General features: G+C 38.7%; 5 protein-coding genes, 1 long non-coding RNA gene and 1 pseudogene across 9 annotated transcripts; 1 reads left to right on the top strand and 6 right to left on the bottom strand.

Moving 5' to 3' along the window:
- Positions 1-3,021: 3,021 nt before the first annotated feature.
- Positions 3,022-5,176, bottom strand: LOC104773289 (uncharacterized). Of its 2 annotated transcripts, XR_015564029.1 has the most exons (4): positions 4,697-5,176; positions 4,048-4,421; positions 3,890-3,958; positions 3,022-3,578 (listed from the first exon to the last, which is right to left on the bottom strand). It is a non-coding gene; the product is annotated as an uncharacterized LOC104773289 (long non-coding RNA). The 2 variants fall into 2 exon arrangements; XR_015564028.1 differs by lacking the exon at positions 4,697-5,176 and having other exon boundaries at positions 4,048-4,541.
- LOC104707575 (uncharacterized) lies at positions 4,616-10,587 on the top strand. The gene is made up of 7 exons (XM_087462171.1): positions 4,616-5,133; positions 5,348-5,530; positions 6,127-6,250; positions 6,341-6,495; positions 6,571-7,065; positions 7,172-8,397; positions 8,540-10,587. Exons 1-4 carry the CDS (start codon positions 5,074-5,076, stop codon positions 6,391-6,393), a joined length of 420 nt encoding a protein of 139 aa, XP_087318297.1. The 5' UTR covers positions 4,616-5,073; the 3' UTR covers positions 6,394-6,495; positions 6,571-7,065; positions 7,172-8,397; positions 8,540-10,587.
- LOC104773291 (receptor-like protein 46) lies at positions 6,521-10,447 on the bottom strand (annotated as a pseudogene). The gene is made up of 3 exons (XR_015564030.1): positions 10,026-10,447; positions 8,482-8,684; positions 6,521-8,379 (listed from the first exon to the last, which is right to left on the bottom strand). The product of XR_015564030.1 is annotated as a receptor-like protein 46 (transcript).
- A 147-nt stretch (positions 10,588-10,734) lies between the features above and the next one.
- LOC104707577 (plant UBX domain-containing protein 4) lies at positions 10,735-12,909 on the bottom strand. The gene is made up of 4 exons (XM_010423950.2): positions 12,414-12,909; positions 11,864-12,143; positions 11,673-11,768; positions 10,735-11,355 (listed from the first exon to the last, which is right to left on the bottom strand). The coding sequence occupies exons 1-4, from the start codon at positions 12,557-12,559 to the stop codon at positions 10,954-10,956; spliced, it is 924 nt and encodes a 307-aa protein (XP_010422252.2). The 5' UTR covers positions 12,560-12,909; the 3' UTR covers positions 10,735-10,953.
- Positions 12,910-13,349: 440 nt separating this feature from the next.
- On the bottom strand, positions 13,350-15,291 carry LOC104707579 (signal peptidase complex subunit 2). The gene is made up of 5 exons (XM_010423951.3): positions 15,113-15,291; positions 14,861-15,012; positions 14,532-14,613; positions 13,739-13,881; positions 13,350-13,604 (listed from the first exon to the last, which is right to left on the bottom strand). Exons 1-5 carry the CDS (start codon positions 15,212-15,214, stop codon positions 13,502-13,504), a joined length of 582 nt encoding a protein of 193 aa, XP_010422253.2. The 5' UTR covers positions 15,215-15,291; the 3' UTR covers positions 13,350-13,501.
- A 180-nt stretch (positions 15,292-15,471) lies between these two features.
- On the bottom strand, positions 15,472-17,522 carry LOC104707580 (uncharacterized). Of its 2 annotated transcripts, none has more exons than XM_010423952.3 (7): positions 17,333-17,522; positions 17,171-17,233; positions 16,625-16,774; positions 16,475-16,548; positions 16,260-16,378; positions 15,963-16,046; positions 15,472-15,708 (listed from the first exon to the last, which is right to left on the bottom strand). In XM_010423952.3, exons 2-7 carry the CDS (start codon positions 17,175-17,177, stop codon positions 15,606-15,608), a joined length of 537 nt encoding a protein of 178 aa, XP_010422254.1. In that variant the 5' UTR covers positions 17,178-17,233; positions 17,333-17,522; the 3' UTR covers positions 15,472-15,605. The 2 variants fall into 2 exon arrangements, with proteins under 2 accessions (XP_010422254.1, XP_087318294.1); XM_087462168.1 differs by having other exon boundaries at positions 16,667-16,774; positions 17,333-17,506.
- A 47-nt stretch (positions 17,523-17,569) lies between these two features.
- On the bottom strand, positions 17,570-21,205 carry LOC104707581 (uncharacterized). Its single transcript, XM_087462166.1, has 14 exons — positions 20,864-21,205; positions 20,414-20,568; positions 20,161-20,313; positions 19,904-20,034; positions 19,676-19,805; positions 19,317-19,579; positions 19,113-19,237; positions 18,984-19,027; positions 18,721-18,852; positions 18,547-18,624; positions 18,367-18,449; positions 18,158-18,280; positions 17,994-18,054; positions 17,570-17,901 (listed from the first exon to the last, which is right to left on the bottom strand). Exons 1-14 carry the CDS (start codon positions 20,982-20,984, stop codon positions 17,728-17,730), a joined length of 1,773 nt encoding a protein of 590 aa, XP_087318292.1. The 5' UTR covers positions 20,985-21,205; the 3' UTR covers positions 17,570-17,727.
- Positions 21,206-21,217: the final 12 nt, after the last annotated feature.

The raw sequence follows: 21,217 nt of genomic DNA, 5'->3' as shown, positions 1-21,217 counted from the left end.
CGGTTCGATCCTTTTTTCAAGACCATCAATCTTCACCGAAATGTTATCGAACTGAGTTTTCATATCCTGCTTCATGGTCCTTAGAAGATCCACCAACTCAATAGTATCTTCTCTCGGTTGTTCATTGGCGTCTATTTCCTCATTCGCATCATTTTGTCCTGAACGAGTAGCCACATCGGCTGTGTACATCTCCTCCAAAAGTACAGGTAATCCTCTACGAAGGCGCCACATCCAACTGGCAACTACGACATCATGGGTATCATCTTCCCCCAAGGAAAAAACACACAAAAACCTAGATCATTCACTGCTCTTACAACAAAATCATCAATACCCGCAGCATCTTTCCCCGAGTCTTTTGTATGGCCTACAATGCTGCTTCCTAAAAAGTAGAGAACCGCCATCTTCAACCTATCACGAGTACGATCTGGTTGCATTACCATTAGCTTTCCCCTCACATCTTGAAGTGTAATTTTTTTTTTCGTAAAAAATACTTCCTTCGAAACTCGATACTGTCGGCTTCCTTGTAATCAAGTGGATAGCACCGACAATCTAATCCAGACATCAACGCATGTTCTCTCAGACCATACCGGATTGGAACACCATTCACAACAAACCATTCAAAACATTCCCATAAGCTTGTGCTTTGGTTCCCTTGGCATGTGGAAAATGTGCTTGAATTGTGGATGTTTCTCAAACCAATCCCTCTCAGAACTAGTCAATGGATGCTCTAATTTATCCAGCGTTTCCACAGTTTTAAAAATATGACACCTTGTCGATAGCTTGATTTTCTTGTTGTACTGACTAGGCTCAAAGTGCATTCCTAAAGGTTGCATCGCTTCTATTTCCTCCTCTGATTCCTGCAACAATATCAGTTTTACATGAGTTATACCAGTTATACAACAACTAGTTGTACCAGTTCTACTAGTTCTACACCACCTAGTTGTATCAGTTCTACTAGTTCTACACCCATTAGTTGCACCAGTTCTACCAGTTCTACTATATCGATTTCAAATTCCAATTCAATTCTGAAAGAATGAAACAGACTTGTTGTACTTACACTTGCATCGTTGTGCTCCTCGTGCTCCCTCTCACTTTCGCTTGTACTCCTTCTCGAGTTACCTGCCGAGTTCGAACTTCCCTCCTTATCTTCTTCTTCTTCTTCTCCTTCATCGTCTTTTTCTTCTGATTTTTCTCCTTCATCATTTTCTTCTTCCCCTTCATCGTCTTTTTCTTCCCCATCTTTACCTTCTTCTCCTTCATCGTTTTCTTCTTCCACTTCATTGTTTTCTTCTTCCCCTTCATCGTTTCCTTCTTCTCCTTCATCTTCTTTTTCTTCCGATTCTTCTCCTTCATCGTTTTCTTCTTCCCCTTCATCGTCTTTTTCTTCCCCTTCTTCACCTTCTTCTCCTTCATCGTTTTCTTCTTCCACTTCATCGTTTTCTTCTTCTTCTCCATCGCTTGATTCCACAGAAGTAGACATCTCGTTATCTCCTCCTTCTTCATCATCTTCTTCTTGATTACTTGATTCCGGAGTACCGGATTTTGCTTTCTCTCCTTCGTTCGCATTTTCTCTTTCGACCACCGGATTGGGTTCCTCCGAAACTCGACTTTCACTTTCTTCTGCCACCGTACTCAAAGCTCTCTCTCCTCCTACTGTCGCCGGACTCAAACCCGACACACCTACTTCCGGCGAATCGAATTTTGCTTTCGAACCACCATCTCCTTGTGAGATCTTCTTCTCTTTCAAACGCTCACTCCTCCTCACACGACCCCCCCCCTTGTTTTCACCATCTTCTTACTCGACTTTTGGTTGATTGAAAGAAAACGAGTAAACCCTAGTTCTACAGTTTCACCCGAATCGATTCGAGTTTCCCGAAGAAAGACGAGAGAGAGCGGTTTTAAACATAAATTTTACAGTTTTTTTTTAAAAGATACCGATTCAGTTTTTCGGGTATTAGATCTGATTTCTTTTGGTTAGACCCAGGTATTCTTTGTAATTATCTTAGTTTTCTTTGGATAATAATGTAAAACACTCATTTCTTGATTTAAAAAAAAAATCAAAAAATAGACAAAAAAGGAGAGGGATTTTTGAGATTGTCAAAAATGTTTTAGGAAGTTCTGAGACGAAAACTCCTTCGAAAAGAACAATTCATTAGGGATAGAGCCGTTCAATCTATTCCTACTCATGTCAAGAGAGATCAAGCTGGTCAAGTTTACAAACGCATCTCCAGGAATCTCTCCTTCAAAACCACTCAATCTTAAGTTAAGATACTGAAGGTGTTCAAAGAGAACAATTTCGGAGGGATTGAGCTGCGGAAATCATTGTAACTCATGTCAAGAGAGATCAAGCTGGTCAAGTTCACAAACGCATCTCCAGGAATCTCTCCTTGTATGAAACTAGACGAGATATCAAGCGTAACGAGAGAATTTATACGCAGAACCGATTTCAGAATGCTAAAACTCACTGAGACTGAATCACCAAAATTGAAAAGAGAGCTCAGATTTAGGTCTATGACTTCTCTGGAAGGTGAACGAGCATTGCATCTCACGCGTTGCCATTTGCAGCACTCTGAGTTTGGCCTCCATGTCTTGAAACGTCCCATTGAGTCGATTTCTGCTACAGCTTGGTTCTTGACACTGTGAGTCAGCAAGTTCTTGAACTCGAGAAGGGATTGTCTTTGGTCTTGTGGGCAAGAGAAAGATAGTTTTGGTATGAAGAAGACGAAGAAGATAAAGAGGAAGCAGGAGATAAGACATGTCTTCAGCATTTTTTTTTTCTGAAACTTTTTGCCGTACGTTTGCCACTTGCAGTGTCTTCTTTGTCTTGCTTTGTACTTATTGCAAGTCCAAGTTGATTGGTAAAATGACTTAAATCCGAACAAAGCTGACTTGGCGGGTCTGCATTCTCAAATAAATTGTTGAAATTTCCATCATGTTGACTTGACTCCACAGTTGTCTAAAAAACACAGCAAAGATATGCTCTTACCAAACTAACAAATGTATAGTAACTGTTCCTAAAAATGATGTATAAAAGACGAAATTTATTTTCCACAAATTAAGTGAAAACTATACCACAAGTGACACCATTTATGTTGTAAACTATACAAAGCCAAGAAGTAAACTTACATATATAGACCCAAAAGAACACCGACCCTTGTAGAAAGTTCTCGAATTTCTGAAGAATAACAGAGTTGGCGAGACCGGCTTGCTTAATGGTCTGTCTGAGATCAGTCAAGGGCTTTGGTGGGAATTCCATTGCCTGAAGCTGGTAGTTCACTGGAGCTCCAGGTCGAGATGAGTTTCAATTAAAGAGCGAATGTCGTTGATCGTGTGATGGTGATTGAACTTAGCCACCAGGCGTGTCCCGTCAGCTAGTCTTAGCTGGATCGATGTTGTTGGAACGGTTTCATCTATTACAAGACTTTGAGATGGTGCTTGTGCGGCTGAAACGGTTTGTTTGGTTTGGATAGGAATGGCGGTAGAATCTGGAGCCATCAGCGAGCTACTTTCACTGCCGTCGTTGCTACCACCTAGAGTTTTTCCAACACCCTGAAATGAACCTTACGCTTCTCTCGTTCCTACAATGAGAAAAGAGACGGGTAACTCGATTATAAAAATTAAAAATAAGCACTTCCACGTAAAGAATATTGTATCCGTCACTACAGAGTATGTATTTACCAAATCTAGCAAGACATAAATCCCCATCTCTATGATATTTATGTAAATATGAGTTCAAACAAGTGCTAGTTAGATAACACAACTTTCAAGACCAGTAACTCGATTAATGTAATATTATCATCTTCATTCAGTATGGGATATCTTACAAGCCGAGGAACAATTGTTAAAATACAGAGAAGGTGAAAATAGAATGATGAAAATTAGTATTTACCAGTCCTTGCACCCTTCACACTGCACCATCAGATCATCTGGGTTATGCGGCCTTTCACATTTGCAGTACCTTTGTTAAAATCCAAAAGAAGATAAATAAAAACTCATGGAAATTACAAGAGAGAAAAAGGCGTGTTCAATTACTATATATCTACTTACAGAGCAACTCGATCAGGGGGGTCCAGTAGCAGCTTTATACTCGAATCTGCAATAATACTATTCAGCTCCAACATTTTCAAGCCTAGTGTAGTTTTTAAAGGTGTGAACGATACATTTCCCTTCAATACTTTGAACATCATAGTGATCAGACAAGAAGAGCTCTTTGGCTCCATGGAACTGCCTCCTTCCCCCAAGTGATTCTTCAGGACGGTAATACCATCGACAATGCACCTTCACATTGTTCCTTTGCATCTGCTTCAATCTTCTCAACACGCGCTACACATGGAGGCTTACCGCTTACCAGCATCCAATGGACGCATTAACACACAACCGCCCACCGCAACCATCACATTTCCAAATTGATAAAAATGTCCCTTCATAACCGCAAAAAAACGAAATCGACCCAAGATCACAGCAGTGTTCGTATTCAGCAGTGGTGACGTAACACAACTTCATTGAATCAAACCTCAAGCAACCAAAAGAAAGCTAAGTTTCTGTATAAAAGAACAGATTTATTTTTTCCCGTTCTTTCAAATTGAAATGAGTGTTTATAGAAATATATAATCGCAGCTCAATAACCCAAAAAGAAGCATTCAAAAGAGTGAATTAGTTTAATAGAGAGTTCACATAGAGCTTGGTATGGACTAACCTCTAACAGCTCTGGTGGTGCCTCTGATAAGTGTATACGAGTCGATATCTTCCTTGCCAAGCTTGCCCTTCGCAGAAGAGGGGTTTTCGCCATGAAATTTAGGGTTTTGTTTGGTTTCTCTTGCTTTTTCGATTCTGTTACTCTAAAATTTGTAGAAGTTCGATGAGAAAAAAGAGCAAAAAACTATCCGATGAGATGAGAGATGACAAAAAACTATCAGAAGCAAATGGAGGAGAAACTGGCTCATCCATGTCTTCTATCCGCCGTGTACATCATCTCCACCGACTGCGGCGGTTCCGTTCTGGTATGGTATGAGTATGACTGAGCTGAATCCTTAGCTCGCGAGAAGGTTCACTTCTCTCTCTCCAAATGGGCTGATGGAAATGGCTCAGAAACCTGATGATTTTTCTCGATTCCTTTATCGTCTTCTGTTGGGGGTAATTTGTTTTTTGGACTTTCGTAGATTGCCTCATTGTGTCTAAATACTTCAGTTTCTGCATACTTCAGATTTTAGGAGATCGTTTCTCTAATGATTGTCAATGAATGGACTGAATAAGATGTTCTTAGCCTGTATCTGTACTACAGTAGTGTGAACCATTTTATGGCTCTATTGATCGTGACTGATTAAGAAAATATCATTTTGATCTGCAGTTGATGATTATGTCCTCAAGGCAACAGTTGAGGACAAACTCGCAAATGACTTGGAAGGAATGGAGCTTACATTGGAGCCAGAGGCTGTTGACTTCTCCCCTTGTAGCAAGACCAAACTACCCGTTTCAACAAGACCTCTGCAAGGAGACTTTCACTAGCAAAGATCCTTCTCCTGTTTCCATGGTTGTCCAAAAACTATGCTTTGTGTTGGGTTTTTTGTCTATGTTTGATTTTCTCCGATTGCGGATAGTTTTTTTTTGCAGTTTCTGCCTGGTTTTGATTGAAGTAATGATATTGGTAGATATTTAGAAAGATTTTGTTAAAAGGTTTTTAGGTTGTGATCATTGGATTTGAATAAATGTGGAAAAATTTATCATGAATAGCTCACTTATACTTGTGAATCGTCAGAGTCGCTGAGGAATAATGCAAACGGTTGAAACTTTATGTATACATGATGAGATTTATGGTTTAGAGAAGAGATGCATCAGTGGCATCAGTCTAATCTATTGCACATAATAGGACTATTAGGATCAGTGATTCTAGAAGTTCATTGGAGGGGTGAAAGTTGAATTTTTTTAAATGTTCTGTTTAGAGAAGAGATACAATCTTCTTCTGATGAATGATTGTTTATATGCAGAGGTGTGATTGGTTCTACCATTTTGCTTTCACATTGTTAATTTCCGGGATTTGATTGTTTGAATGGATTGATTTGATTACAGTTGCAATCAGTGTTGAAACAGCCATCTTTACTTACCATTGTGTGTGTGTGTGTCTTGCAGATGAAAGAGAGACCAAAGACTGAACTCGAGAAGGAAAATTTGCCACAGCTTGTTAATTTGATTCATACATTGTCATCACGAAGGAGGAGGATTATTGCAAGCCAAATCCATATAACCGATAGAAGTAGGGACAGTTTATATCATGTTTGATAATTTTTCCATGTCTCTTTTTCCTTCATAGGCTCACAGTTTCTTTCTTGTTTGCGTTCATAAGGGAAGTGGAGGAAGATGTTGCAATTGGTTCATGTTAGTGATTCCATTGCATGACCATCCAGAGATGACTGTGTTTAGCAAAATCCAACTATGGATCACTTCATGTTAAAGCTTACGATTGGGTCGAGCCTCCATGTATTATCTCACAAGACAAAGGTGTTCCCGCTTCTCTTCCAGGAAATTTTATTTTAAATATTTTTTGATAAGTACTAATTTATGTTACTTCCACAGCCCATTGGAGTACATAAACAAAACTGCTATAAGAAATCCACAAGAACAACCTATGCCTGCAGCTTTCCATGAAAACATTGTTTCCTCTTCTTTATCTTCATCTTCTTCTTCTTCATTTGATGGCTCCTTCTCCTGCGTAGAGCATGGTACTTGGATTTGCACTCCACAGATTTCGCTGTTGTTGGCGTAAATGTTTGGATCATTCAATCTGTCTAGCTGAGGACCTTCAGGGATTTTACCTGTAAGCTTGTTGTTACTCAAATCTAAAGTATTCAGCTCGCTTAGCTTGGATAACGTTTTGGTGATTCCACCAGTGAGGTTGTTGTGCGAGAGGTCTAAGCTTTCTAGCTTGTCAAGATCTCCGAACCTTTGTGGGATTGATCCAGAGAACTTGTTGTTGGAGAGGTTTAAAAGCTTTAGGCTTTTGAGATTGCCTAAAGAAGCTGGGATTTCTCCGTGTAGCTTGTTCTTGGAGAGATCTACGAGAGTGTAGAGGTATAAGTTTCTCTGGAAAAGAACTTGTTTTGTTTTCTTCCAGTTCACTACAAGACTAAATATATTTTGTGATTTGTTGTCTCTTAACCTTTCTGCGTCGTCAAAGCCGGTCAGAATGTTAAGCCTAACCTTAGATGAGCTCACAGGAGATTTTATCATGCATGTAAGATTCCCAAGAGATGAAGGGAGATATCCATCAAGGTTGTTCTCAGAGAGATCTAAGACATGAAGCCTTGTGAGATTTGATATGCCTTCTGGGATTGAACCTTTGAGGGAATTGTTTCTTAGGCTAAGAACCTCTAATGAAGAAGGTAACCGGGAGGTTAAACTCTCCAGAGATTTTGTTGTCATGGAGATCAAGACGGATCAGACGTGAGAAATTTCTGAAGTTCTTAGGAAATTCGCCACTGAAATTGTTGTCACTCATTAAGAGCATACTGATGTATCCCCCAAAGTAAGCTGGAACATCCCCAGTGAACTCGTTGGAAGATATATCGAGCCACACAAGGAATGACTCGGGACTGAACCTCGGGAATTCACTTGATAATCTATTCTTTGACAGATCCAACAAATTCAGCCTGGAGCTATTTGTAATAGACTTTGGTACTGATCATGAGAAGTTGTTTTCAGACAGCATGAGTATCATGATAGATGATGATACGTCAATAGCATCAGGGATCTGACCAGAGAAGTTGTTCCTTGATAGTGCAACATAGGATAAGTTCATAGACTGAAACAAATTTGGAGGCAGTGGGCCTGAAAGTCTGTTGTCTGACAAAATTATGACTCTGATTGTCGGATTCGATAGCCATGCTGGGAAACTTCCTTCGAGTCTATTCATGCTCAAATCCAAGTATTCAAGACTTGTCTGATTCATGAGCCAATCCGGAATATTCCCTTCTAAGCCACAAGAACTAAGTGACAGATGTGTTAACTTAGACTGTAAAATGCCAAAACCATCGTTGTTCCATAGAAGTTTGTTTCCTCCAAGCCGCAATATCTTCAGCTTCGGAAGACCAAACAACCAAGCTGTCGGAATCTCACCTGACAAACCACTGTTATTCTCAAGGTCAAGGGTTTAAAGATTTTTCAGCTTCTGAATCGACGATGGAATTCCACCGGACAACTTGTTCATGCTCAAAGACAGAGTTGATAGATTGACTAAGTTCCCAATACCGTCTGGAATCTCAGAAGACAAGGAATTGTTCCCAAGGTCAAACTTTTTGAGCTTCGTTAACCGTGATATGGACAACGGAATAGAACCACTGAGCTTGTTCTGCCTCAAAATTAGCTTCCGCAACTCGGCAAGACTACCTTGTAAGATTTTAAAAGGTAGAAACAGTTTAAAACACAGCTTCGATCTACACAACAGGAATATAAAGTTTAGTTATTGAGAACTTATTTTCTAGTGTTTACCTATTTCTGGAGGAATCTCTCCTCCAATGAGATTCTCATATAAGATCTGTTCCTGCAGATTTTTGAGCTCTTTGATGTCACCACTCAACGTACCGCCAATAACATTGCAGCTTAAGTCTAGACGCTGAAGATTTTTCAAGGAGAACAATTCATGAGGGATAGAGCCGTTAAACTTGTTATCACTCATGTCAAGAGAGATCAAGCTGGTCAAGTTCACAAACGCATCTCCAGGAATCTCTCCTCCAAAATCATTCTGGTTTAAGTTTAGATATTGAAGAGTCTTCAAAGAGGAGAACAATGTAGGAGGTATAGAGCCGTTCAAGTTATTGCTACTCATGTCAAGAGCGATCAAGTTGGTCAAGTTCATAAACGCATCTCCAGGAATCTCTCCTTCTAAACCACTTTCGCTTAAGTTAAGATACTAAAGAGTCTTCAAAGAGAACAATTTAGGAGAGATAGAGCCGTTAAAGAAATTAGAACTCATGTCGATAGAGATCAAGCTGGTCAAGTTCACAAACGCATCTCCAGGAATCTCTCCTTCAAAACCAGTCAATCTTAAGTTAAGATACTGAAGATTCTTCAAAGAGAACAACAATTTAGGAGGGATAGAGCCATGGAAACCAATGTAACTCATGTCGAGAGAGATCAAGCTGGTCAAGTTCACAAACGCATCTCCAGGAATCTCTCCTTCAAAACCAGTCAATCTTAAGTTAAGATACTGAAGATTCTTCAAAGAGAACAACAATTTAGGAGGGATAGAGCCATGGAAACCAATGTAACTCATGTCGAGAGAGATCAAGCTGGTCAAGTTCACAAACGCATCTCCAGGAATCTCTCCTTCAAAACCAGTCAATCTTAAGTTAAGATACTGAAGATTCTTCAAAGAGAACAACAATTTAGGAGGGATAGAGCCATGGAAACCAATGTAACTCATGTCGAGAGAGATCAAGCTGGTCAAGTTCACAAACGCATCTCCAGGAATCTCTCCTTCAAAACCAGTCAATCTTAAGTTAAGATACTGAAGATTCTTCAAAGAGAACAACAATTTATGAGGGATAGAGCCATGGAAACCATTGGAACTCATGTCGAGTGAGATCAAGCTGGTCAAGTTCACAAACGCATCTCCAGGAATATCTCCTTCTAAACCACTCAAGCTTAAGTTAAGATACTGAAGAGTCTTCAAAGAGAACAATTTAGGAGAGATAGAGCCGTTAAAGAAATTAGAACTCATGTCAAGAGAGATCAACCTTGGCAAGTTCACAAATGTATCTCCAGGAATCTCTCCTTCAAAACCACTCCAACCTAAGTTGAGATGCTGAAGATTCTTCAAAGAGAACAACAATTTAGGAGGGATAGAGCCATGGAAACCATTGTAACTCATGTCGAGAGAGATCAAGCTGGTCAAGTTCACAAACGCATCTCCAGGAATCTCTCCTTCTAAACCACTCAAGCTTAAGTTAAGATACTGAAGAGTCTTCAAAGAGAACAATTTAGGAGAGATAGTGCTGTGAAAGAGATTATAACTCATGTCAAGAGAGATCAACCTGGTCAAGTTCACAAATGCATCCCCAGGAATCTCTCCTTCTATGAAATTATACGAGATATCAAGCGTAACTAGAGAAATTATACGCAGAATCGGTTTTAGAATCCTAAAACTCACTGAGACTGAGCCATCATAATCGGAAATTGAGCTCAGATTTAGGTATGTGACTTCTCTGGAAGGCGAACGAGCGTTACATCTCACAAGTTGCCATTTGCAGCAATCGGAGTTTGGCCTCCAAGTCTTGAAACGTCCCATTAAGTCGATTTCTGTTTTGGAGTGGTTCTTGACATTGTGAGTCAGCAAGTTCTTGAACTCGAGAAGGGATTGTCTTTGGTCTTGTGGGCAAGAGAAAGATAGTTTGGGTATGAAGAAGACGAAGAAGAAGATGAAGATCAAGCAGGAGAGAGGACATGGCTTCAGCATTTTTTTTTTTTTTCTGAAACTTTTTGCCGTATGCCAGTTGCTGTGTCTTCTTTGTCTTGTTATATTATTATGACAAGTCCAAGCGAATGGTAAAATGACTAAAATCCGAACAAAGCTGACTTGTCGGGTCTTTCACTTCATGACTGCATTCTCAAATACGTACGTAAATCGTCGAAATTTCCATCATGCATGTTGACTTGAAACCATTGACTCCACATTTGTTTATGCATTATTAATTATCTAAAACACACAAAAATATATACATATGACATTTTGATAATGTATAATTGTTCGAAAAAAAATATTTATTTTCGACAAATTAAGTGAAATCTATACCACAAGTCTCTTTTTGTACCATAAGAAAGACCGTTTATGTTGCGTATACAAAGCCAAGAAGTAAACTTACAGACCCAACATTTTTTCTGGTTACAGTAGCAGTTCTGAAGATCTCGTGATAATGCATATATAGATAGACAAAAAAAGAACAATTACCCTTGTAGAAAGTTTTAGAATTTCTGAAGAACAACAGAGTTGGCGAGACCAGCTTGTTCAATGGTCTGAGTGAGATCAGTCAAGGGCTTTGGTGGGAATTCCATTGCCTGAAGCTGGTAGTTCACTGGAGCTCCAGGTCGAGATGAGTCAATGAAAGAGCGAATGTCGTTGATCGTGTGATGGTGATTGAACTTAGCCACAAGGCGTGTCCCATCAGCTAGTCTTAGTTGTATCGATGTTGTTGGAACGGTTTCATCTATTACAAGACTTGGAGATGGCGCTTGTGCTGCTGAACCGGCTTGGATGGGAATGACAGTTGAATCTGGAGCCACCGGTGAGCTACTTCCGCTGCCATCATTGCTGCCACTTAGAGTTCTTCCGACACCTTGAAATGAAACCCTACGCTTCTCTCGTTCCTTCAATGAGAAACAAGACCGGTAACACGGTCAATAAAAAAAGGGAAGCAGACTAAATAGTATCTCATCTAGCACCACAAAAAATATGTAATTTATCAAATCTAGCAAGACCAAACTACCCGTTTCAACAATTAGTATTTCTAAACTTTCTAATACAAAATGAACCAAACTCAAAGATATTCATGTAAATCTGAGTGTGAGCAAGTGCTAGTTCTGGTCTTGAAACTAGTGTGAGCAAGTGCTAGTTTTTGTCTTGAAAACAAAGCTGATCATGAAAAATATACAAGATGGATAGAGTACTAATACAGAGGACTCACAGGGCATTTCTCTTCCCTTCGCATCAGATTGACATGTACCGGGGCTCTTCTATCAGCAGGCTCAAGCTCTTTTGGGCACTCAGACTTTCGAATGCTCTACAAAAACACAAACTAAATCAATAACAGTTTCACATGAAACTCATTCATTCATTCATCTATATAACACCATCAAAAGTTCGTTTTATTTTAACCTCGAGAAAAGAAGCATTCTCAGGATCATCCAATTTCCTCAGAGGACCATCATCAATGGTGAATCCATTAGACCAGAAAACAATGTTGTGAACAACAGGCTCAGGCTGTTGAGGACCAGCAGACACGTTTTCACCTGAAAGCAACCTCCCAGTCCCAGTGAAACTCCTGGAACTCGAAGTAGGTGGCTCAAGAGGTCCTTCCACAGCTCCTAGCTGTCTAGCTTGATTAAATATCTCATCAACATCATCTTTCTTCGAAGGATCTTGAACTAGCATACCACTTCAAGAACAATAAAACATTACTATTAGTCTATTAGACAACATTAAAGAACCCTAAATCGACATACTTAGCTAAGCTTAAACTCGATTTTAGAGTGTTGTAAACATCAATTTGAACAGTTAAAAAACAATTTTAATGATTATAAAAAAACATCGCAATTAATAATAAATCATTATCTAATTCGATAACTCTAAGTAGATCCAAAGACGATCCCCCACACACACTTCTTTAATCATCATCACTTGTAAAAATGGAAACAAGAGGACTGACCTTTTCTCACCACCGGTGTAGTATTCTTGAGGTCCATCGGAATCACTGTCGGAGTCAGGACCAGACCTACGGTTAAGATCGGAAAGAGTTCGGATTTTACCACGACTACTTGATGGCTTCGCAGGTTTCTTGTCTTTCGAAGACATTCTTTTGTTCTTAAAGATAACGATGCGACGAACTGAAAACGAACGCTAAAGAAGAGAGACGAACGAATAATCAAAAGAATGAATCAATCAAGAAGATGAAGAATGAAGATATCAAAACGCAACGCTAGATATAAGAGAGACGCTCATTTGTCTTACGCGCTGATTAGGCGCGTGGAGTTTATTATCAGTAGATGTGGTTCTGTACTCCTGTGGCTGTGGTGTGTGCGAGCGCGTGACTTCAGAAGGAGGAGTTACAAAAAGAAATAGTATATAAGATTTGATATGTTTGGTTGGTACTTGTGTTTTGACACTTTTTTAGTAACTTTCCTTGTGGCATGACGTTTTGTTGTTCCTTCTATTTTAATCTTTGTTTATTTATTTAAGCTTATAATATCTACTTATGTCGACCCCCATAATTGGCCTATTTCAATAGTTTTCTTTATTGAAATGATTTTTTTTAGAAACTAAAAAAATGTATCAAATATGGTTTTTTGGTCTAACCGGTTTTTCTAACAACAACGAGACTACGAGAGATATGAATTTTCAACTAAACGAGTAAAAAATGTTGCGGTGGCTAAAAAAGCTGTAATGGCTGAACCAGACAAATTCGGATCAGACCGGACTTTTTAAAAGTTATTCTATGTTGTTTTGGGCCCGGTTAGGTTGGACCTGACCGACCAAACATCAGTTTCCAAAAGTTAAATGATCATCCCTATTAAACCACAAAATTGAGTTCTGAGCGTACGGCAACATCTCCAAATGAGACAATGGATGGTAATAAAATCTGGAATGATATGAAAGTTTGGTTTAAATTTGTGAATCTTCTGTTGGAGGGGGTAATCAATGTATCCTCTCTAAAAAAATGTCACCACCGGTTTTAGTTATCAAGTTTGTTTAACATTTAGAACTAGATTGAACATACTTTCCGCTTTTATAAGATGATCATCTCTTCTTCTTTGGTTCTCCTGCTTCTGTGTACTCCTTGATAAGGGCTTCAACATCTTTCCAGAATAAACCCTCAACAAGAACTCCATCTTTTGTGAGCCTAAATACACACGCACATACACAAAAAACCCCATTTTAAAACAAGATTACGATATACAAAGGTTATGGCGTGTGCACATGTACGAACAATGCACAGAGAGAGAGAGAGAGAGAGAGAGAGAGAGAGAGAGAGACCATTGAGTGACACTTTTGGTGAGCTGGACTGACTTCCCAGCTGAGATTGAGTTCGGATCAGCACTGTCGATGGTGAGAGTGTACAGATCAGAGAATCTAGGTAACTTGGAAGAAACCACCAAACCAGTGCTGGTGAATGATCCCTGCATATCAACCCCATCCAAACTTCAAATCAGGAAAAGATGAGCTAAACAACCAAATAAACATGGCCTAACAACTGTACCAAAACCATTAATCTGCTAACGAAATAATCATAGCAACTGAAATAGCAAAACAAAATGGAGTTCTCTTTCTTCCCTAACCAATGAGCACTAATCATATGTTTGGTAAGATTGCATCCCATCGTAAAGATATTAATAGCATGTCTCATGTAACAAGACATTACCAATCACATCTACCAAGAGATACAAGAATTTCCACCGCACAAATTATCAAGACTTGAAAATAACATTGGAGAAAAAATTGATTAAAGTGAGTGGAGTGAAAGGGAAATGTTGCACCGCTAAAGCTCGATTCGTAAACATCAAGATCACCAACGTCATGCAAACACTACTAGAATATATGTGAAGCTAGCAGAAGCACAGTTCTAGTTATTTACAAAATAGAAGGACATCAAAATACACCACCAGCTATGAAGAAATGAATGTAGGGTAGTATGTAAATTATGCAACCAAATCAAAGAAACAACAGTCAGCTGTGTTACAAGCAAAACAAGAACGAAGTCCAAAAACACACAACCTATCAAAAGAAACACTCAATGAAACAGTATTTTCCCAACAGCCAGGAAACAAACCTCAAGAGGATAGGTGAACAGTATAGCATTCTTCTCCTTAATGTACAATATCAGCTGCATTACCGCAGTCAACACCACATACTTGCCAGAGTCAAGAAATAAACAAATCTATATCCAAAAGATTAAGACTTTAAGCAGTCTATACGATCATACATAAACCTTTTTTAGACATTCTAGTTTCTCAAAATCTAATCCAAACAAGACAAAGCACTCGAACCATACCAAGGAAACAATTATCAATTTCAATTCAAATCTATCCTCAGTTTCAAGCTTAATCTTAACGAATCAAGCATCTAACGAATACGAGGACCAAAACAAAAAAAGGATATAATCCGATGCAGCAGATCAAAAAGTCTCTGTTCTGAGGAAACTTCTTGTTGTAGAATTGAGCAACAAGAGCAACCACGATTATAATCCCTCCTAAGAGAAACTTGACGTTGCTCAATCTCACATCCTCCTTGTACCCTCGGCTCGTAACGATCTAATCAGCCCAAAAAAGGACAAAAATTTGATTGAGATTTTATGGAGAAATCGAGAGACGAAATTGTGGGGACTGGTTAATGTTGATTTGTATGACTTACCTCGGAGACGGATTCGTCGAGGAGGTGTTTGATAGCGTTGTGGTCTAACAAGTTAACCTTCTTAGCGTTCTTAGTCACAGATTCTGCTTTCTTCTCTTCCATGGCTGATCGAGACAAATATCAAATCGCTGCTTCCAAGTTTCTCTTGCAGAGTGAGATATGCTTCCTGTAAGAGACGTTTCGGTCAGAAGACTACAATCTACGAATGGTACGCTGTCGTTTCGAGCTCGTTCATATTGGGCCTCACATGGGCTTCAGACATACGACGCCGTTTCTCGGGGTCTGTTCTTTACTTCTAAGTTCTAAACACAGATAAAGTGGAGGAGTCTCAGTTTGACGTTTGTAAGAGCGAAATTAAATGGAGAAGAAAAAACATTTTAGATTTAATTATACTTTAAATTCGTGTAAGTGGTTACATTGGTGTAAATGTAATGATTATGAACCTTTATTATCCAACACATGATTCATTCTGGAAAAAAATCACCAAAAAACTTCACCAAAAGAACCATCTTTTCGAAGCAGGAGGTTTTGGAGCTTCATCATGTTCATCCTTTGTTCTCTCCTCCATTCCCTGCTTCAGTGACTCCAGTCTTTTTCTGTAACATCCACACACACAGAAAAATTCAGCTTTAAGCTAAGCAAACCAAAATCAAACAGTATACTACTACATAAAGGGTTTATAGGTTTCACTTTCTATAATACTAACAATCAGATATACAGAGCAAAGTAAAAGCAATTTGGGAAAACAGTTGGTCATGATGGGTTCATCTAGTCTCATGCAGCATATTATATGCAATGATACTATATTATGAAAATTGTTATACTATGAGGTTTAAATTTGTTACAGTACTTGGTATCCGTCATCCGACCGTGCAAACTCCATCTCCGGCGAAATCCTTCAATTCCTTCAGCTCCACTTGCTAGAATCAAGTGCCTGATTATAAAGCAAATGAACTGTATTAGGGAACATTCTGGATTTAAGAACATAGTTTCAATTTGTGAACATCTGTAGATATACATGATTACATGGTTGCACAAATCCAGCGACAAACTCTTCACATATAGATTATCCAAAACAAAATATACTACAAAAATTTTGAAATCTGAAATTGTCTATGCATCACATTGCAATGTTAAGAAAGAGTACCTCTCTAGTGATGTGGCCTCAGCTTCAAGCTGAGTAATCCTTTCCTTAGCCAGATCAATAGGCATAGACAACCCTAACTTGTGTTCGCTCTCTTGAAGTCTTACTCTCAATATCTTGTCCTACCAGAGAGATTACAAGAAAAGGAAATATTCAAGAAAATGGACATAAGAGATGCAAAATGCTTTACAGTAACAAAAATCAAAGCCAATGGTTACCCTCTTTTCAGCACATTGTCGATATATGGCAAGCTCATCTTGGCAAAATGGTTCAATGTCATTGATTTGCAAGCCTAAAACAAGAGAATACAATACTATATAATCCAAACCGTGGATAGATAGACTTGAATGGAAAAATTAGAGACTCACATAGGAATAGATTCCTCAAAATCCCATCGCACAATTCAACACCTTCAAGCACATGTGAAGCAATATCAGGAGGAATGACAGGGGATGGAGGACCCATCATTAGGTCATCACCGACCAGTATGGTCTCCTCCATCATCGGCTGTGAATCAACTGAAAATTGAAACACCAATATTACAACTTTTCATATAATACAGCAAACAAAAAAAAACACTTACTAATAATACCAGGACCCAAAAACACTTTTATCACTTCATATTCAATTTTCCAAGAAAAAAATATATAACTTCCATGCACAATTGTGATGCAGATTGGTGACAAGGTATACTAAAAAAGGAAATATTAAGAAGTTATACAAACACAGCTTAATCGTTTCTCAAACAGCCTATGCATTTGTAAAATTACAATTTTTTTTCAAGACTAAAGCTGCTAAACAATGTCGGTTTCCTGAGTTTGCATTCTCTAATTCACCAATTTTCCAAAATGCATCACAAGATAAGTGAAGCAACAAAAAAAAAATTCACAATTGCACAAGAATCAGTAACTTACCATCCATGACTGCTCTGTATCAAATCACTTCAAGGCCTTAAGAACAGACCAAACCTGGGAACCCTGAAAATTCATATTTACAACAAAACGGAGGAAAATTGTGAGAAAAAAATCTCAGCTAGGCATTTCGTCGAACAGTTTCAAGGCATAGGAAGTACATACTCGTTCAAAAACCTTTAATTCCGCAAACTGCGATAAGATCCTTCCCGGAATCAAGCAAAAAGCATCTAAAGTCGGAGTAATAATCTGACAACAAAAGGAATATAATCCGACGACGCCGATCACAAAGTCCCCTCTTCTCAGGGAACCTTCTTCTCTCAGAGACTACGAGATACCGTTGTTTAGTGGGCTAATAGCGTCTTTTTGTTTCTACTCAAATCTAATTTTTAAAATACGCCGTCGTTTCAACCATCATTTAGATTGTACAAACGACCAACTGTATTTTTACAACATCCTCTTTTGACAAAAGTCATATTCAAAAGTACAGAAGATACTGACTACTGTCTTTATATAAGTTAAATGTCTGAAAGTATCTATGTTATGTCTAATAAATGTCGTCACTCAAAATCCAGCAGAGGTTTCTTGGAACGAGTAGCGGATCTTTTCTGTTCCTTCTGCTCAGTGACACTAAGAAGAGCTTTGCGACGAGCTTCAGCGCTTTCCAAGTACTCTTGTATTGGAGGGAGAGTGATCTTTTGTTCTTCTCCACCAGATTTTGCTCGACGAATCAACTGTCCAACAAATATATAACAAGGTTTTTAATCATTTGCATTCCCGTAACATTTATAGCACAAGTAGAGAAGACGAGGTTCGGATTTTAAACCTTTGAAGCCCATGCTCTCTCTGCTCCTTGACATACATCTCTAATATCCCTTCCTGACATTCTGCGTAACCAAACAAAACTTGTTATGGATTAGGTACAAACTACTGGTTGGCCTTGAAGTAGACTTTTAGTATAATATGCTAAAAGAAAGTTAGAAACTTTACGCTTCTGTGGCCTGAGCAAGCTGGAGTAGCTCAGGTTTTGAGAGTTGTTTTGCGTATTGGGTGATGATTTCTTGACGTGTTTGTAAATCCGGTAAGTCAAACAAAATCATGGAATCAAACCGGCTAAAGATACACAAACATAGAACATTTGATCAGGATACTGCAGCCAGGAATTGAACTTGGTTTTTAAGAGGTTTTTATTGCTTTACCTGATCAAAGCGGGATCAAGATCTTGTTTTCTATTGGTTGCAGCAATCACAACCACTTTTTTGTCTTGTTCAAATCCATCAATCTGAAGAAAAACATAGAAGCAGATTCATCATTCTGGCAAATAGCTAGTCTATCGTCTCGTGTATATGTGATATTGGTCATTTTTGTTGTGTGTTTACCTGCCTCAGTAATACCGACAAGACTCTACGTGTTGCTTCATGCATCTCACTATCACGAGAGATAGCAAAGGCATCGATCTGGATTTGTGAGTTAGACAAGTAATGTTTGTAATTCATAGTCAAAATTTTGAAAGGAAATATCAGACAAAAATAAGAAGCAACTTTTTTCTTCACCTCATCAAGAAATATAATCGCACCATCAGAAAGCTCATTTGCTTGTGAGAACACTGCCCCAAGAAGCCGCTCGCTTTCACCGTAGTACTTAGACATTACAGCTTCAAGCGGCACATATAGCAATGGTATGCCCTGGCAATAATTTGCAAAAAGTTTTTATTTTTTCTTTTTTTTTTGAACAAATTTGCAAAAAGTTAAGAGATCAAAATTCAAAAAAAAAAATCGGAAGGTGAAATAGGGTTTGCAAGTTCTTGACTACTCACCGCTTGATTAGCAATAACACGTGCACAAGATGTTTTCCCAGTTCCTATGATCAGAGTTTATGGACATCAGAGTCATTATAGTTTCTATAAAGAAGGACGAAATTGCAAATGCACTCTTCTTGCGCTAACCTGGTGGACCCTCAAATAGAACAGCCCGGGGTCGGTTTGATTCAAATTTGGACCGTGTACCACGTACTATATCATCATACACTCCAGGACTATGAAGGGCCATTAATATTGTATCTTCTATCTCTCTGCATCATGATAGAAGTTAATATATTATATAGCATATTAATGGGATAGAAGAGCAAAGATGTAACCTAAAAAGCTTACCGCTTTTGTTGATCATATCCAGCAATATTGTCCCATGATATCTCATCGACAGAATCATCACCAAGAGGTTTGTTAACTCCATAGATTCTCACTCCCATCGATTCCAATTGAGATATAGATTTGTCCGTAGATGGTTCACGAACGCTACCTCTACTTCCACCTCCCTTATTTTGTCCAGCTTTTGTTCCAGCTACTCGCAAAGCTGAAACAAAAGCCTCAAGTTCTTCAGTAGTCAAGCTTCCCTTCTTGATGAACTCAACTTCCTAACACATTTTGTACAATCGTTAAGATGTTATAAAACAAAATAACCAAGAACATTTGACGATTGAGTAAATATCTGAAAGAGAAATGAAACTTACTACTTTATCAGAGGTGATTAAGGAACCAAAGATAAGAATGCACAAGTCATCATCTGAATCATCTTCACTCTCTCCTAGTTTCTTCTCTTTGTTTTCCACACTGCGAAGTGTTATTTGCCAAGCGACTGGACTGAAATAACAAGAAAGGGGTAGCGATTAGTTTTATACTCTACATCAGGCTTCAAATATTGGTTCTTGGACACAGTTAACGTTGAACAAGAAAATTACTTGTCCCAAGCACGCAATAGCATGTCTGAACCACCAGTGCGATCTGAGACTTTCACACCTAGTTGGGATCCAATGTTTGATATTAATTGCGCAACTTCACAAGTAGAAGGAACTTGGAACTTCAAAGTAATCTAAAACACAGAACAAACATTTGTATCATCAAAGTTTTGCATCAAGGAACACTCAGAAATAAGTCATATACCCAAATTCTCGAAACTAGAGAAAACAAAAAAAAGAGAGGGATCACTGGCGGAAACCTTTTGACCCCTGACAGCAACATTGAACCGTGGGTAAGAACCATATTGAGTTCCTTTACTTTGTATTAGTTCTTCAATCCGAGCTCGTTCTTTCTTGGCAATGTCTACATAGTTTGGTGGAGGATCTATTGGAACAGGTGACTTGTCATTAACCTGCAAGAGGTTAAGATATTAACACAGTAAATGGACTAATTCATCTATCAACACCAACGATTCAAAATTTTGTTGTTTGTGTGTGTGTGTGTTACAAAACCTCATCAGATTCAGCATAAGCTACTCCAATTGCTCCAAAACTAAAGAGAGCACCCAAAAATGCAGGTGCCATGGAAAAGCATGGAGAATCGTTTAGCGTGCTGCAAGATCTCAAGACTTGATTTACTTTTGAGTTACTCTGCTGCTCAAAGGTTCCTGCAAATATCAAAAGACACAATATTTACTATGAGACAAAAGATTAAACTGCACAGAGAAGTGAAAAAGAGCTCGTAAACACCAAAAATCAAAATTCCAGTTATGAAAATATGAAAATTGGAATGTAATGGGATCATAAGAAGCTTCTCTGTGCTGCTTACAATTCTAGAAAAGTCCAAATTTTTATACGAATTACCAGTTCATACAATCAAATGGGTTCAATTGAAACACGCCATGAGATCAAGGGATCGTCGAATTATAAGAAATTTGCAAATTCTTGAATTCAATAGAATACCGTGATAGAAACAGCGACGAAGCTCTCGTGTCCGTGGGTGGGAAGGAACCATGGATTTAGGGTGGGAGAGAGATCCGCGCCATGCTCGAGATGTTCGAAACAATTTGTCCAGAACCGCCATCAGAGTGTGATTACACAATTTTTCTCGAGCTTCAAAGGGTTTATGAGGTTTTTTGAGGATCCCATCCGACCGTATATAATAAAACAAACTTGTTTATGTGATTTCAGTGAGAGAAAATATTCCAGAGATAACCAACCCGGTTCTGCTGTTCAAGGAGAACCGGTTTAAATGGTAGGAGAGGTTTGGTCCGAAAATGGTAGGAAAAGCATGTTTTTTCTTGTAGTCGATCCTAC

Source organism: Camelina sativa, chromosome 8 (genome assembly GCF_030686135.1).
Source record: "Camelina sativa cultivar CO46 ecotype springtype chromosome 8, ASM3068613v1".
NCBI classification, from domain to species: domain Eukaryota; kingdom Viridiplantae; phylum Streptophyta; class Magnoliopsida; order Brassicales; family Brassicaceae; genus Camelina; species Camelina sativa.
The sequence above is the reverse complement of the archived record's forward strand: the minus strand, read 5'-3'. Positions and strand labels throughout refer to the sequence as shown.

What these genes read in the sequence shown, in the direction of transcription:
- LOC104707575 (XM_087462171.1), top strand. Translation starts at nt 5,074, where the DNA reads ATGGAAATGGCTCAGAAACCTGATGATTTTTCTCGATTCCTTTATCGT. An exon ending in TTTATCGTCTTCTGTTGGGG is followed by an intron (nt 5,134 to 5,347) that starts GTAATTTGTTTT and finishes TTTGATCTGCAG; the next exon opens with TTGATGATTATGTCCTCAAG. An exon ending in AATCCATATAACCGATAGAA is followed by an intron (nt 6,251 to 6,340) that starts GTAGGGACAGTT and finishes TGCGTTCATAAG; the next exon opens with GGAAGTGGAGGAAGATGTTG.
- LOC104707580 (XM_010423952.3), bottom strand. An exon ending in TTTGAGGAATCTATTCCTAT is followed by an intron (nt 16,549 to 16,624) that starts GTGAGTCTCTAA and finishes CTCTTGTTTTAG; the next exon opens with GCTTGCAAATCAATGACATT. An exon ending in GGTCGGATGACGGATACCAA is followed by an intron (nt 15,709 to 15,962) that starts GTACTGTAACAA and finishes TGGATGTTACAG; the next exon opens with AAAAAGACTGGAGTCACTGA.
- LOC104707577 (XM_010423950.2), bottom strand. Translation starts at nt 12,559, where the DNA reads ATGTCTTCGAAAGACAAGAAACCTGCGAAGCCATCAAGTAGTCGTGGT. An exon ending in TACACCGGTGGTGAGAAAAG is followed by an intron (nt 12,144 to 12,413) that starts GTCAGTCCTCTT and finishes TTGTTCTTGAAG; the next exon opens with TGGTATGCTAGTTCAAGATC. An exon ending in GAAGGGAAGAGAAATGCCCT is followed by an intron (nt 11,356 to 11,672) that starts GTGAGTCCTCTG and finishes TTCTCATTGAAG; the next exon opens with GAACGAGAGAAGCGTAGGGT.
- LOC104707579 (XM_010423951.3), bottom strand. Translation starts at nt 15,214, where the DNA reads ATGGAAGAGAAGAAAGCAGAATCTGTGACTAAGAACGCTAAGAAGGTT. An exon ending in TTGATCTGCTGCATCGGATT is followed by an intron (nt 14,614 to 14,860) that starts ATATCCTTTTTT and finishes TGACTCTGGCAA; the next exon opens with GTATGTGGTGTTGACTGCGG. An exon ending in TGTTCACCTATCCTCTTGAG is followed by an intron (nt 13,882 to 14,531) that starts GTTTGTTTCCTG and finishes GTTGATATGCAG; the next exon opens with GGATCATTCACCAGCACTGG.
- LOC104707581 (XM_087462166.1), bottom strand. Translation starts at nt 20,984, where the DNA reads ATGGCGGTTCTGGACAAATTGTTTCGAACATCTCGAGCATGGCGCGGA. An exon ending in CTTATGCTGAATCTGATGAG is followed by an intron (nt 20,314 to 20,413) that starts GTTTTGTAACAC and finishes AACCTCTTGCAG; the next exon opens with GTTAATGACAAGTCACCTGT. An exon ending in GTGTTATTGCTAATCAAGCG is followed by an intron (nt 18,853 to 18,983) that starts GTGAGTAGTCAA and finishes AATTATTGCCAG; the next exon opens with GGCATACCATTGCTATATGT.